At 47.8% G+C, this 16,124-nt stretch overlaps 1 protein-coding gene and 1 non-coding gene across 2 annotated transcripts in view; one reads left to right on the top strand and one right to left on the bottom strand.

The window, feature by feature from the left end:
* Window positions 1–16,124, bottom strand: part of CRISPLD2 (cysteine rich secretory protein LCCL domain containing 2) — a 95,950-nt gene that overhangs the window by 42,576 nt on the left and 37,250 nt on the right. Inside the window, exons 3-4 of the mRNA XM_060254375.1 lie at window positions 6,134–6,252; window positions 1,892–2,024 (exon numbers count right to left, since the gene is read on the bottom strand). Of these exons, the coding sequence (XP_060110358.1) occupies window positions 1,892–2,024; window positions 6,134–6,252 (252 nt within the window). The remainder of the gene's footprint in view (window positions 1–1,891; window positions 2,025–6,133; window positions 6,253–16,124) is intronic.
* TRNAA-GGC (transfer RNA alanine (anticodon GGC)) lies at window positions 1,310–1,381 on the top strand. Its single transcript has one exon. It is a non-coding gene; the product is annotated as a tRNA-Ala (tRNA).

Raw genomic sequence — 16,124 nt, 5'->3', positions numbered from 1 at the left:
GGTTCATTGTTCCATATGTGGTGGCAATGTGATAGGTACTGGATTTTGGTATCTATATGGATTCAGAAGATCCTAAAAAGGCAAATTCCTCATATTCCGGAGTTATCCCTATTAAATGTATGTAAAATCGAGACAACTAAAGTAGAGAAAAAACTTTTACTCCATATGTTAGCTGTGGCCAGAATTCTGTACGCCAAATATTGGAAAACCTGTGAAATACCGAATAGAAAAGAATTTATTGTAAAATTGATGGCGACGGCAGAAATGGATTTATTAACTACTAGATTGAGAGACGAGAATATTGTAGAATGTAAGAATACATGGAAGCCTATGTATGAATGGGTGAAACATTGGAAAACTGATTAGATAGAAGAAGATACATGTATTAGATTTTTATCTGAACACTCCTTTGGATGTTGGTGAGGTATGTATTGTTTGTGTTGTATTCGAGTAAGCTTTAGATAAGGTATGTATTGATTGTATTGTTTGTCAAATAAAAATATATAAAAAACCAGATCTGGTTCCCCCCCCTGTCTTTGTGTTCAGATGCCTTTGTTTCACCCGTTTCTGTTGCCGTTATTCCTAAGGATGCCGTTTCTACCCCATTTCGACATTATTCGCGACCAGTGCAAAATAAATACATAAATAAAAGCCCTTACAATTCACGTCAATTTATTGCAGAAGTTCTCCGCAAAGGAACAGAAAGCGATGGGAAAATGAGAATCCCCAAATTGGTTTTTGCTTCTCTTTTGTGCGAGTGGAACAAGACTTTGAAATTCAAAACGAGGGAATTGTGAAAGTCATGAATACATGCAGTTCAGACCTCAAAGGATGGAACAAACAAATGGGACTTTATGACCGTGTTTAGAAAAACAAGTCCCTAAATCCCATGCATCCTCGAAAATCGGTTCCATCTATGGTAAAGGTAAAGGTAGTCCCCTGTGCAAGCTCCAGTCGTTTCCGACTCTGGGGTGACGTCACATGATGTTTTCATGGCAGACTTTTGCCCTTGCCTTCCCCGGTCATCTACACTTTCCCCCCAGCAAGCTGGGGACTCATTTGACTGACCTCGGAAGGATAGAAGGCTGAGTCAACCTGGAGCTGGCTACCTGAACCCAGCTTCCACCGGGATCGAACTCAGGTCGTGAGCAGGGAGTTCAGACTGCAGTACTGCAGCTTTTACCACTCTGTGCTATGGGGCTCTTTCCATCTATGCTAGCTGATACCAAAAAGGCTTATTCTGAAATGGACTCCAGTGTGATATATGGCACCATTTGCAAAAGATTCGTAGCACCTTTTTTTAAAAGGTGGGGTTGTGGCTCAGTGGTAGAGCATCTGCTTGGCTAGCAGAAGGTCCCAGGTTCAATCCCTGGCATCTCCAGGTCAAAGGGCCAAGAAATAGGTGATGGGAAAGACCTCTGCCTGAGACCCTGGAGAGCTGCTTCCAGTCCGAGTAGACAATACTGGTCTTGATGGGCCAAGAAACTGAAACAGTCTAAGGCAGCTTCATTTGTATGCATGCATCTACCATGGTGCAGAGTGGTAAAGCTGCAGTACTGCAGTCCGAGCTCTCTGCTCACGACCTGAGTTCGATCCCGGCAGAAGCTGGTTCAGGTAGCCGGCTCCAGGTTGTCTCAGCCTTCCATCCTTCCGAGGTCGGTCAAATGAGGACCCAGCTTGCTGGAGGGATAGTGTAGATGACGGGGGAAGGCAATGGGAAACCACCCCGTAAAAAGTCTGCCATGAAAACGTTGTGATGCGACGTCACCCTAGAGTTGGAAACGACAGGTGCTTGCACAGAGGACTACCTTTACCTTTTTACTTTATCTATCTACACTACAAAGACTTGAACAAGAGACTACACGTTCCAGCAACACATGATGTCCCTTACCTGTGTGTAATGAGTGCACATCGGTCCAGAGCATCTCTCGGGGCACCACGGATTACATTCGTGAGCATACGGGTATGTGTAGTCCTTAACTTCATCATACCAAGACTGGACATGGAATGCTGGAGATCGGTACCTAGGAAACCAAAGGCGCACTTTGATTCTACCAGGAATGCTCCCTTCACAAAAGGTAATTACTTCTACCAAACATCTTTCTTCCTTTGTTAAGTCCCCAGGGTGTCCAGAAGTGCAAAGACAGGGCCTTCTCTGTGTTGGCACCCTAGTCCTGAAGTTTCCCACCCTACATCAAGCCTCCTGGCACACATGTCAAAATGAAAAGTGTATTTTTTCCTAAGCGTTTCCCCCCGCTTATAACTCTACTTCCATTTACATTTCTCAGACATCATTCATCACTTTTGCCCACAATGAACAAAATCAAAATAAATTAACCAAGCCAGGCCTCAGATTCAGCAGGAGCTCACAGGAGCATAGCTCCTGAGCCTTTCTGAGGGTTCCCCCTTCTCCTCCTCACCTACCTTGTCCGTTGAACAGTAGGTGCAGCTGCATAACAATCCCTGGATTAGGAGAGCAGCCAGCCAGCCACCAAGGGCTTTGCCACACCCCCAGCAGCCCTCATGAACCCCTGGAGAAGCCCGCACCACCCTTTGAACATATATGGTAATCACATATGAACGTATATGAACATATGAAGCTGCTTTCTACTGAATCAGACCATCGGTCCATCAAAGTCTGCCTTGTCTACTCAGACTGGCAGCGGCTCTCCAGGGTCTCAAGCTGAGGTTTTTCACGCCTACTTGCCTGGACCCTTTTTAGTTGGAGATGCCGGGGATTGAACCTGGGACCTTCTGCTTACCAAGCAGATGCTCTACCACTAAGCCACCATTCCTCCCCAAAAGCAGGCATATGAACATATGAAGCTGCCTCCTACTGAATCAGACCTTTGGTCCATCAAAGTCAATATTGTCTTCTCAGACTGGCAGCGGCTCTCCAGGGTCTCAAGCTGAGGTTTTTCACACCTATTTGCCTGGACCCTTTTTTGGAGATGCCAGGGATTGAACCTGGGACCTTCTGCTTCCCAAGCAGATGCTCTACCACTGAGCCACCGTCCCTCCCTTTCTCCACTTCTTATGTGATTTTGGGCGGAGGGTGGCTTGCTGGCCTTTTGACTGGGGAGGGGGGGGCAGCCCAGAAAAGCCCCAGTCAAGCAAGGCCTGCTTGGGCTGGCTGAATCTCTAGCCAACCCAAGCAGGCCTCACTCGCCCGGGGCTCACCTTTCTTGCATTTGGTTGCTTTTGGCTGGGGGAGGGGGGAGGGTGCAGCATGTGCTAATGAGTTCGGCTAATGCGTTCTGCCACTTACGTTTCTACAAAACAACCTCTGAACCAAACTATAAATATTGCAAAGTGAATTATACAAAATAAGAAAAAAAAATAGGGAAAATGTTTATGTTTCTCACATAGACTCTATAAACGCCAACCAAAATGCAGAAAAGCGATGTGTATTTGGGCCACTCTCTGAATTTTGGGATGGCACACTTATCCACTACACCAGGCTGGCCTCACGAGGATTTCTCCACCCCCACCCCCCACCCCAAGTCCCTCTTCAGCCGCTTCCTTACCATTTCGAGCAAGCGCAAACATCTGTCTAGATAAACAGGCCTGGTTTTCTTACTCTGGCCTCTGTGTTAGGATGAAACGTTCAACCGGGATTATGTAAAGTGCCCTTCCAGTTAACCCACGCATGTGTTTGCATTTGGGGAATGAACACAAAGAGACTCCTGGGCGGGGGGAAAGGAGCTCTGGATGGACAAACAACGGCAACCAGACGCCCTGGGAGGATTAAAGAGAACCGCAGCACGGACCCTACTGGAAGCCGAATTTGGATTTTTGCAAGCTTCAGAGGACTCGACTTTGCCTGTGTGTCTCTCTGTTCCAGTGTGTCCCATCGGAAATATTTCAATCCTCACCCGGTAGCTGTGCGGTGCTGAGGATTGTTACCCAAGCCGCCTGTCTCCAGACAGGCAAACTGCGCAGCAAGAAGTAGCAGTTTTTGCTTACAAAACTGGTAGAGTTGACAAGTTCCAGGGGGGGGGGGGGGGGTAGGGTTCCCATCTCCGGGTTTGGAAACTCCTGGAGATTTGGGGATGGAGCCTGGAGAAGACAGAGGCCTCAGTGGGGTACAATGTCAGAGAGTCCAACCTCCAAAGCATCAGGGGAATCAGCCTCTGTAATCTGGAGATGAGCTATAACGGGGTGGCCAAGGGTGGCTCTCCAGATGTTTTTTGCCTACAACTCCCATCAGCCCTAGCCATTGGCCATGCTACCCTTGGCCACCCCTAAGCTATAATTTTGGGGGATCCGCAAGCCCCACCTGGAGGCTGGCATCCCTAAAAACTTGCAACCTGGAATCACGGTAGCCCCCTTCGGAGTATTCTCCACAGTCCAATTGTTGCTGTTTCATGGCTAGCGAAACTATAGGGCAGGGGTGGCCAGCGGTAGCTCTCCAGATGTTTGTTGCCTACAACTCCCATCAGCCCCCGCCATTGGCCATGCTGGCTGGGGCTGATGGGAGTTGTAGGCAAAAAAACATCTGGAGAGCTACCAGTGGCCACCCCTGCTATAGGAGAACCTGGAAGTCTTACAGACATGTTCTGAACCTTGTTGGTCTCCTGTGAATGTACTGCAAAGATTGGGTTCCAGTGATAAATAAGCCTCCAAACTGAAAAAAGGCGGGTGAAACGTCTTGTTATCTAGAACAGACGTCTTTGGAAGGGCTTCTTTTAATTCCATAAACTAAATACTGGAATATTGTCACTCCTTTGTGATTGGAAAGACTGCTTTTGAACTGTCTTCTGTTAATATGTGTTTTTTTTTTTGCTACATGCTCTTTTCTATTTGAAGTTCTATGTGCAAGCTTTGTCAGAACACCACTGATCTTTACATTACACTGTCTTGTTGTTTAAAATTTATGGTGTCTCTTAGCGGTTTTTTAAATTTACACAGCTGTTTCATCGCTAGCTGCATCCACAATCAGAACAGAGAATCTATCCCATGGTGCATTTCAATGCTACTATAAGGAACTCCCACAGCCCCCCCTCCCCCCATTAGCTAATAACCAGTGAAAAACAAAGTTCTAGTGATGAGCTCACTTCAACATAATGGGTATGCTGTGGTTGGTACAGAGAGGAGGCCTGAATTTATAATTAACCCCAACAAACTGGAAGGAAATGTTTTGTGAATTTTGATGAGCACCCAATTGTCTATACACTCCTAGCAAGATTTACAAGTCCTGCAAGATATTTTTGGGCCGGTACAGTCATAAGGAATTCACAGACTCAAACAGACATGGTTCAAGGTTTAAGCTGAACCTTCTGTATCTGTGTAAACACAGATGTTTCTGGGCTTAAGTGCTCTCCCAGTCTACAAAAGTCCAGAAGGTCCTTAAAGGGCTTTACATAAGCATGGACAAATTCTGAGCATGCTCAGGGAAAACCAGGAGAGTTTCTGGAGGGAGAGACAACATTACAGATGATGCTGATGGATTGTCATTTGAATGATTAAAGCTGATGTTCCATCATAGCATAGTGGCTAAGACAGGGAGCATGAACCAGGAGGCCTTATGTGCATTGAATGAAATCCAGAGAATCACAAGCAGAGTTTGCTTGTAGAAAATATATTTTTGGCTCTCCTGCTCACTGATTCAGCCTCGTGTATCCCCACAAGTCACTCCTGAAAGTTGGAGGATCTTTGGAAATAGGAGTAGGCAGAGGGCTGAAGTCAGAGTAGGGAATCTGCTGTCGATGCCCTGTGCCATTGAAAATGCTTTCCATTTCAAACAAAGACCTTCCCCTCCATGCCAACCATTTCAAACCACAGTGGTGGTCCTATCCCAGAGAGATTTCCATAGAACATAAGAGAAGCCATGTTGGATCAGGCCAATGGCCCATCCAGTCCATAAGAACATGAGAAGCCATGTTGGATCAGGCCATGGTCCATCCAGTCCATAAGAATATAAGAGAAGCCATGTTGGATCAGGCCATGGTCCATCCAGTCCATAAGAATATAAGAGAAGCCATGTTGGATCAGGCCATGGTCCATCCAGTCCATAAGAATATAAGAGAAGCCATGTTGGATCAGGCCATGGCTCATCCAGTCCATAAGAACATAAGAGAAGCTATGTTGGATCAGGCCAGTGGCCCATCCAGTCCATCTTTCCAGCTCTTACCTGCCCCAATGAACTGCCAGGTTTTGACCAATAGACATCAGGAGGGTGGCAGGGCCATGATCCCAAACGCATTGCTGGGCCCAGGATTCAGCAGATCTCTCCAGCTCATCATCCCATATCTGCACACACAGAGAGAGAAATAAAAAAGAGGGCAGGATCCTAGATTAGGAGGTCGCAAAAGGAAGTCCAGTCTCTGGAAACACAATTGCAAAACCACAGCTAAAGCCAGGGGTATCCACAGAGGTGGAGAAGGGAATCTTCAACAGTATTCAAGCACGGCGGGAAAAGAACATAAGAGAAGCCATGTTGGATCAGGCCAGTGGCCCATCCAGTCCAACACTCTGTGTCACAGAAGAACATAAGAGAAGCCATGTTGGATCAGGCCAATAGCCCATCCAGTCCAACACTCTGTGTCACAAAGTGGCCAAATAAACCAAGTGCGATCAAGAGGTCCACCAGTGGGGCTAGAAGCCCTTCCACTGTGCCCTCCCAAGCACAAGAATACAGAGCATCACTGCCCCAGACAGAGAGTTCCAACAATAAGCTACAGCTAATAGCCACTGATGGACCTCTGCTCCATATGCTTATCCATTCCCTTCCTGAAGCTGTCTATGCTTGCAGCTGCCGCCACCTCCTCTGGCAGTGAATTCCACTTGTTAATCACCCTTTGAATGAAGAAGTACTTCCTTTTATCAGTTCTAACCTGACTGCTCAGCAATTTCATTGAATGCCCACGAGTTCTCATATTGTGAGAAAGAGAGAAAAGTACTTCTTTCTCTTCCTTCTCTATTGACCTTCATGAACCAAGGGTCTGAATCACTATGAGGCCCTTTCATGTATTCATTTATCATAAGAACATCAGAAGAGGCCTGCTGAATTAGACCAATGGTCCATCTAGTCCAACATCCTGTCTCACACACTGGTGAGCCAGTTCCTCTGCAGGGCCAACAACAGGGCACAGAGGCCAAATCCTTCATAAGAACATAAGAAGAGCCCTGATGGATCAGTCCAATGGTCCATCTAGTCCAGCATCCTGTCTCACACAATGGCCAACCAGTTCCTCTGGAGGGCCAACAGTTAGAGCATAGAGGCTGAGGCCTTCATAAGAACATAAGATGGGTCCTACTGGATCAGGTCAGTGGTCCATCTAATCTTGCATCTTGTCTCACCCAATGGCCAGCCAGTTCTTCTGGAGATCCATCAACAGGGCATAGAGGCTGAGGCCTTCATAAGCCTGTGCTGAAAGCGCTGCACTGTCTACCAATAATGTACCAGATTCGTTTCAAGGTGCTGGTTATTACCTTTAAAGCCCTATATGGCCAGGGTCCTGCATACTTTAGGGACTGCCTTTCCCTGCATATGCCCCAGCGAGCACTTCGGTCCAGGTCTCAAAACCTGTCGACGGTCCCCAGCATCAGAGAAGCGAGGCTCAGATCAACAAGAGCCAGGGCCTTTTCCGTTGCTGCCCCTAGCTGGCGGAATGAGCTACCGGAAGAGATCAGGGCCCTGTGAGAGCTTTCACAGTTCTGCAGGGCCTGCAGAACGGCACTGTCCCGCCAGGCATTTTTATAATGATAACATCCGCAGCAGCGGGATTGGTCCATAGAAACATCACCGATGGTCTACCTCAGGGGTGGCCAACGGTAGCTCTCCAATGTTTTTTTGTCTACAACTCCCATCAGCCCCAGCCAGCATGGCCAATGGCTGGGGCTGATGGGAGTTGTAGGCAAAAAACATCTGGAGAGCTACCGTTGGCCACCCCTCGTCTACCTCTTTACGTTATTGCAATCCTAGGAGCTCTTGGAATGGCTAACCGCCATTCAGATCGCTGTCCGAAACCTTGACACCGGTATAAGTAGACGTTTTTGGAAGTCGTTTTTATGTTTTACGTTTTTATTGTTGTTGTATTTTATGTAATAAAATGTAACTGCGTGACCTCAGATTTGTGAGCCGCCCTGAGTTTGCCTCAGCGGGGAAGGCGGGATATAAATCAAATAAATAAATAATAAACATCAGAAGAGCCCTGCTGGATCAGGTCAGTGATCCATCTAGTTCAGCATTCTGCCTCACGCAGAGACAGGATAGAGGGCCAACAATAGGGCACTGAGGCTGAGGCCTTCCCCTGATTTTGCCTCCCGGCTCTGGGATTCAAAGAATTAGTGCCTCTCAGCTTGGAAGTTCCTCTCAGTCACCGGAGCTAAAGGTACTTAAAGGGTACGCTTGAGTGCAGGGGGCATTTCCCACCTGAATATTTTGTAGGTTGGGAATTGGGTGAAGTCCTACGGAAAAGCTCCTGGATCTTCACGGAGACCTACCACACCCCAGGCCCCGCCCCAGTATCCTGACTCCCCTCAGCTATCTGCTCCCACCTTGCACTGCTGAGAACTAAGCGAGGCTTTTAAGCCACCTATGCCTTTGCTTGCTTTCCCTTTTAGGTTCACCATCAACACACAGCCTTCTCGGCCTTGGCCGCCTTCCACCGTTTTTACTACTGTTCTATAATGAAAACATACAATGGAAGTGCTTGTGATTAGACTCGCAAAGTGGTTTGGGGCAATTTTCTTTTTGGCCAGCCAGGCCATGAAAACTGTACATTGTTCACATCTGGCGGACGGAGGGCGACTGCCAAAACACACGCTACGGAATCCGTTCTGCTTTTAACCCTGAAGTCTGAAACGAGCGCAACTCTCTTCTAGCGCAGGGAACAACTCAGCAAAACCTTTGGTTTTTCTGGGGTAAGGCCAGGACTTTTTCTTAGTAGCAGGAACTCCTTTGCATATTAGGACACACACACACACACCCGATGTAGCCAGTCCTCCTGAAGCTTACAATAGGCCCTGTACGAAGAGCCCGATAAGCTCTTGGAGCATTGGCAACACCAGGGGAGTGTAGCCTAGAGTTGGCAAGTCCAATTCAAGAAATATCTGAGGACTTTGGGGATGGAGCCGAAAGACTTTGGGGGTGGAGCCAAAAGACTTTGGGGGTGGAGTCCAGAGACATTGGGGTGGAGCCAAGAGCAAGGCTGTAACAAGCGTAATTGAACTCCAAAGGAAGTTCCGGCCACACATTTACCACGTGCCTTCCCTCCTTTGGAAATAATGAAGGATAGGGACACTAGGCTTCCCAACCCTCCCGCTCTGGCGGGAGTCTCCTGGGTTTGCAGCCTCATCTCCCGGTCTTCAAGAAGTGGGAAGCGGGGGGTGGGGGGTGGAGGGGGGGGAGAACATACCTGTAGGCTTCATTATAGAGCTCCTGAGCCGTTTGTAAAATGTCTGCTCCTTTAAGGCTGGGCAGGGAGCAGGAAGGGCTTGGGAGAACAGCCCCGCCCTTTCTTTTGCTTTCGCTTTCACAAGAGTTCTCCGGAAGAAGATCTGGTAAGTGTGTGTGTGAGAGAGAGGGAGGGGGCAGGGGATTCCCTGGTTTGGAGGCCCTCCCCCCTTTTAGAAAGCGTGGGGGGGGAGGGAAATGTCTACTGGGCATTCTATTATTCCCTATGGAGAACGATTCCCATAGGGAATAATAGGGAATTCATCCGTTGGTATTGGGGGCTCTGGGGGGGCTATTTTTTGAGGTAGAGGCACAAATTTTTTAGTATAACATCTAGTGCCTCTCCCCAAAATACCCCCCAAGTTTCAAAACGATTGGACCAGAGGGTCCAATTCTATGAGCCCCAAAAGATGGTGCCCCTATACTTCATTATTTCCTATGGAAGAAAGGAATTTTAAAAGGTGTGCTGTCCCTTTAAATGTGATGGCCAGAACTCCCTTGGAGTTCAATTATGCTTGTCACACCCTTGTTCTTGGCTCCACCCCCAATGTCTCCTGGCTCCACCCCCAAAGTCTCCTGGCTCCGCCCCCAAAGTCCCCAGATTTTTCTTTAATTGGACTTGGCAACCCTAAGGGACACCTTCTTTGAGGGCTCATAGAATTGAACTCCCTGGCCCAATCCTTTAAAACTTGGAGGGTGTTTTGAGGAGAGGCATCGGATGCTATGCTGCAAATGTGGTGCCTCTGTCTCAAAAAAACAGTCCACCCAGAGCCCTAGATAATCGTGGATCAATTCTCCATTGTACTCTATGGGAATCAGTCCTCATAATGGACTTCCTCCCATCTATTTTCCTTCCTTCCTTCCGGCTCTCAAACATCTGATGTTCATGTCTTGTGACTCTAAAATATCTGACATTTATTCTACGTGGCTCTTACTTTAAGCAAGTTTGGCTACCCCTGGTATAAAGGCACTAACAAAATAGCACACAAAGAAACCCAGAAGTCTAGCGTTGCCACTTCTGGAGTCCGGACTAGGAAATACCTGAAGATTTGGGAAAGGGGAGCATGGAGCCTAGGGAAGATGGGATTCAGGGAAAGAAGACAATATCATAGAAACCATCCTCCAAAGCAGCCATTTCTCAAGGGGAACTGGTCTTGTTTGTCTGACTAACCGTGGGAGATCTCCAGATGCCACCTGGAGATTGGCAACCCTACCCAGAAGTGGAGCACTCCTATGCAGGGCTTTTTTGTAGCAGGAACTCCTTTGCATATTAGGCCACACACCCCTGATGTAGCCAATCGTCCTGGAGCTTACAGTAGGCCCTGTACTAAGAGCCCTGTAAGCTCTTGGAGGATTGGCTACATCAGGGGGGTGTGGCCTAATATGCAAAGGAGCTCCTACTACAAAGAAAGCCCCCCCCTATGGGAAAAAACATGGTTTTAGTCTTTGACAGTGGTGGCCTTTAACAAGGAAAGGGATTCGACATGCACATGAATTTTTCATTGCATTAGCCGCACAAGTATTTATTTTATCTGTTACATTTAAAGCAAAACCAAGCGCAGGCTCTAGGTACATGACTTTCCTGGCAAACCTGACCTACTTCAGGTCATTTCAGTCCACCCACGCTCGGGTACTATGGCTTTTCATGGCCAAATCATGGAGAGCACAGGGGGGAAACCAGGCACTGGGCCAAGTACACATGTCGAAGCTGATTGCTTTCCATTCGCACCCGCTCTAATTGGAACATTTTGCTAGGGCGAATGCCGAAAACGCAACGCATAGAGACCATCTGCTCATCCTTTTCTGTTCGTAAGATCAGCACCCGGTCCTAAAAGCACAAAAGGCTCCCCGCGGACGAAACACACGTCCTGGGGGAAACACAAAAGGACTCCAAAAATTGGTATTCCGAAGGCGTCCGCTATGATTTCCAAGTCCCATTAGGTAAATAGGACTCGCTGAAAGGTGGATTATGGGCTCCTCTCAGGGGAACGGCTGAGCATCGTCTTTCGCTCTGCCCTCTGTGAGGTTCTTTTATATGCCCCGCATCGCCCAGAAGAAGAAGGGGGAAAAGCCATGAGAAAAGAACATTCAACGGATCCAAACATGAAGCAGAGACCATGCTGGACGAGTAAATAGACATTGGCTGGAACTTCTGCTGCAGCAGCCGGGAGCGCCAGGGAGCCGGGAAGCCAAAGAAAATACATGCGGCTCCCAAGCTCAGGCACGTGTTTATTTTCTGAGACGCAGCAGGGGTGGTGTTGCCCGCGCAGGTCTGGGAGAGCAACAGAAGCCCAAACAGATTTGCAGCTGGAGCTGAGCGAGAGGGCTACCGTGTATTCCGTACACCTGCCACTGAATGGCACATGAGCAGCGTTCGTTGAGCAATGCGGAACAGGAGTCAAGAAAGGCGAGGGGCGCAGAATCATAGCGTTGGAAGGGACCTCCGGGATCATCTAGTCCAACCCCCTGCACAATGCAGGAAACCCACAAATACCTACCCCAAATTCACAGGATCTTCATCGCTGTCAGATGGCCATCTAGCCTCTGTTTAAAAATCTCCAAGGAAGGAGAGCCCACCACCTCCTGAGGAAGCCTGTTCCACTGAGGAACCGCTCTGTCAGGAAGTTCTTCCTAATGTTGAGTTGGAAACTCTTTTGATTTAAATTTCAACCCACTGGTTCTGGTCCTACCTTCTGGGGCCACAGAAAACAATTCCACACCATCCTCTATATCAAGGGTGGACAACGGTAGCTCTCCAGATGTTTTTTGCCTACAACTCCCATCAGCCCCAGCCATCAGCCATGCTGGCTGGGGCTGATGGGAGTTGTAGGCAAAAAACATCTGGAGAGCTACCGTTGGCCACCCTTGCTCTATAGGACAGCCCTTCAAGTACTTGAAGATGGTGATCCTATCACCTCTCAGTCAGGGTTGCAAGGTCTGACTCAAGAAATATCTGGGGACTTTGGGGGTGGAGCCAGGAGACATCGGGGGTGGAGCCAGGAGCAAGGGTGTGACAAGTACGAGTGACCTCCAAAGAGAGTTCTGGCTGTCACATTGAAAGGGACCACACGCCATTTGAATGTCTTCCCTCCATTTGGAATAAATAACGATAGGAGCACCTTCTTTGGGGGCTCATAGAGTTGGACCCCGGTCCAATCTTTTTGAAACTTGGGGGATGATTTGAGGAGGGGCACCAGAGGCTGTGCTGAAAATATGGTGCCTCTACCTCAAAAAATAGAACCCCCCCCCCAGAGCCACAGATACCCAATGTTCAATTCTCCATTATACCCTATGGAAATTGGTCTCCATAGGATATAATGGAGTGCACAGTAAACTTTTCACTCCCTCCCCCCAGTTTCTGATGCCGCTAAAGCAGGGGGAGGGTCTCCAAACCGGGGGGAATCCCCTGCCCCCAACTGGGGAATTTGGTAAATATAAAGGATACCTGATAGAAATACGGCAAAAAAAACCCCAACAAAAATTGAGCAGCACATGCAAATTCTATTGTGAAAATTCACTTTAAAGACAGCATCACATAGAAATTACAAAATTCACACAAAAGTCCCAGTATACTCAATTGTTCTATTCAGTCCAGAATCTTGTACTGTAATCTTCAACGACGTAGAGATGATCCAAGGAGAAGAAATAATCTATATAAGAGACCCGTTTCAGCCGTGCCTTCCTCAGTCACGATTCTCACGCTATAAAATGTGTATAACTCCTCCAATTCCAAGTACAATTATTCATTGATTGGGACCCGGTCTAGCTACATTTATGGGCAATGCCTCATTCTGAATTCACAAGCTGGTAATGTCCAGGGATTGGGTCCCCATCAACGAACAGTCGTACTTGGAATTGGAGGAGTTATACACATTTTATAGTGTGAGAATCGTGACTGAAGAAGGCGTGACCGAAACTGGTCTCTTATATGGATTATTTCTTCTCCTTGAATCATCTCTACATCATTAAAGATTACAGTACAAGATTCTGAATAGAACAATTGAGTATACTGGGACTTTTGTATGAATTTTGTAATTTCTATGTGATACCGTGTCTTTAAAGTGAATTTTCACAATAGAATTTGTATGTGCTACTCGATTTTTATTGGGGTTTTTTCCCAACTGGGGATCAGCAACCCTAAAGGGGCAAGTTCATAGCAGGGCTATGCAGAAAGTTTGCTTGCAAACATTTTTGGCATTAAAGTAGGGCTAGGGGCACAAAATAGCTCCCAGGGAGAGGAATGTTTACTCCCTTCATAATTGTTTATTAAAAAAATGCTTCAAGCACTCTTTTAAAAAAGAAGAGTTGGTTTTTATAACCTATTATTCACTACCCAATGGAGTCCCAGAGCAGTTTACAGTCGCCTTCCCTTTCTCTCCCCACAACAGACACACTTCTCAGAAGTTTGGCCAGCTACAATAAGGTGTTCTTATCAGGTGAAGGCCTCAGCTTCAGTGCCCTGTTGTTGGCCTTCTAGAGGAACTGGTTGGCCACTGTGTGAGACGGGAGGCTGGACTAGATGGACCCTCACTGGTCTGATCCAGCAGGGCTCTTCTGATGTTCTTATGAAGGCCTCGGCCTCTGTGCCCTGTTGGCCCTCCAGAGGAACTGGCTGGCCACTGTGTGAGACAGGAGGCTGGACTAGGTGGACCTCTGGTCTGATCCAGCTGGGCTCTTCTGGTGTTCTAATGAAGCCTCAGCCTCTATTCCCTGTTGTTGGATCTCCATAGGAACTGGTTGACCACTGTGTGAGACAGGAGGCTGGATTAGATGAACCCTCACTGGTCTTATCCAGCAGGGCTCTTCTGATGTTCTTATGAAGGCCTTGGCCTCTTTGCCCTGTTGGCCCTCCAGAGGAATTGGTTGGCCACTGTGTGAGACAGGAGGCTGGACTAGATGGACCCTCACTGGTCTGATCCAGCAGGGCTGTTCTGATGTTCTTCTCAGAGGAAGGCTTCAGCCTCCATGCCTGTTGTTGGTCCTCCAGAGGAACTGGCTGGCCTCTGAATGAGACATGCTGGACTAAATAGACCCTCACTGGTCTGACCCAGAAGGCTCTTCTGATGATCTTCGATGGGGTGGGCTTGATCTCTTTGTCCTGTTGTTGGTCCTTCAGAGGAACTGGTTGGCCACTGTGTGAGACAAGATGCTGGACTAGATGGACCCTCACTATTCTGATCCAGCAGGGCTCTTCTCAGGTTCTTATGAAGGCCTCGGCCTCTCTGTCCTATTGTTGGTAGTCCAGAGGAACTGGTTGGTCACTGTGTGAGACAGGAGGCTGGACTTCATGGACCATTGGTTTGATCCAGCAGGGCTCTTCTGATGTTCTTAGGCAGCCTGTGGAGATCCATTTTGAAAGGTCATCTATCCTGACACCAGCAACCAAAGGTCCCCAGGAGATCCCAGGCAACTCTTTCTCATCTTGCTTTCCAAGATATTGAGGTTGGCGATGCTCAGAATGAATCTGGTACATGTCAGGGAGGTGTCCCAATCACATAATATTTTCACCTCCTTTTAGCCTCACACTAAATCGACACCAATTGAGTTCATTTTGTCTCTGGAAACTGGCCCCAGAACAAAGGCCTTTTCCATGGAAATGTAGAGGTTATCTACATAAATATGTAACTTTTTTAAGAACAGTAAATACAGACTTCTTAGAAAGGAATTATATATTCTTCTTTCACTGACAAAAGCCACAATGACTGATGGGGAAAGAACTGGAAGATCTGGGGATAAATATTTTCCATCTTTTAGGTACTATTTTTAAAAACTCTGCCTTTTTTTTTTTGCCATGCAGGCAATTACAATACAACTTCTCCCCCACCCCCATCTATGGGAGGAGAGGAGAGGAGAGGGCAGGGGAGGGCAGGAGACGAGACGAGATGGGACGGGACGAGGGAGGGGAGGGGAGGGGAGGAGAGGAGAGGAGAGGAGAGAGATTGGATTTATACCCCGCCCTTTACTACCTGAAGGAGTCTCAAAGCGGCTTACAATCTCCTTTCCCTTCTCCTCCTCACAAAAGACACCCTCTAAGCTGAGTTAGTGTGAGCTAGCTCACAGTTTTTTAGCCTCTAACTCACACATTTTTGTCTAAGCGCAGGAAAAATGGCCCCAGAGCCAACTAATTTATGCAGTCGCTCACAACTTTAATGCCAGTAGCTCATGAAGTAGAGCTCACAAGACTCCACAGCTTAGAGGGAACATTTCCTGTGAGATAGATCCAGGTGGGCAAGCATGTTGGTCTGAAGCGACAGAACAAAGCAGGAGTCCAGCAGCGCCATTAAGACCAACCAAGTTTTATTCAGAATGTAGGCTTTCGTATGCATGCACACTTCATCAGACCATGGAATGGGGTACAGCGTGCCAAGCTATATGTAGTTGGTGGGCAGTGATTAAGCACGCAAAAGAGTACCAAGTCAGAATCTATGCCAAAATAGTATCATTAGCAAACTGAAAGAACAACCAGTTGGATTTAGATACCATTCAGGGCCGGTGCGTGGGAGTAGGCAAAATAGGCAGTCGCCTAGGGCGCCACCTGGCCTAGAGGGCACCACTGGGCGCCCCCTCTCTGTCACATGACTCTAGCTCCTGACCACTGTCCCCTTGTCCTCTCCCATCTCCAAGCTGCCCTCAACAAAGCCAAGCCACCCCCCTCTCCCCGATGTGTGACTTGGCCTCCCATCTTATCCTATTCCACCACCCTCCTTCCCGGCATGACCGGCAA

Source organism: Heteronotia binoei, chromosome 14, assembly GCF_032191835.1.
Source record: "Heteronotia binoei isolate CCM8104 ecotype False Entrance Well chromosome 14, APGP_CSIRO_Hbin_v1, whole genome shotgun sequence".
NCBI lineage: Eukaryota > Metazoa > Chordata > Lepidosauria > Squamata > Gekkonidae > Heteronotia > Heteronotia binoei.
Note: the sequence above shows the minus strand (reverse complement) of the source record. Positions and strands in the feature narration are given on the sequence as shown.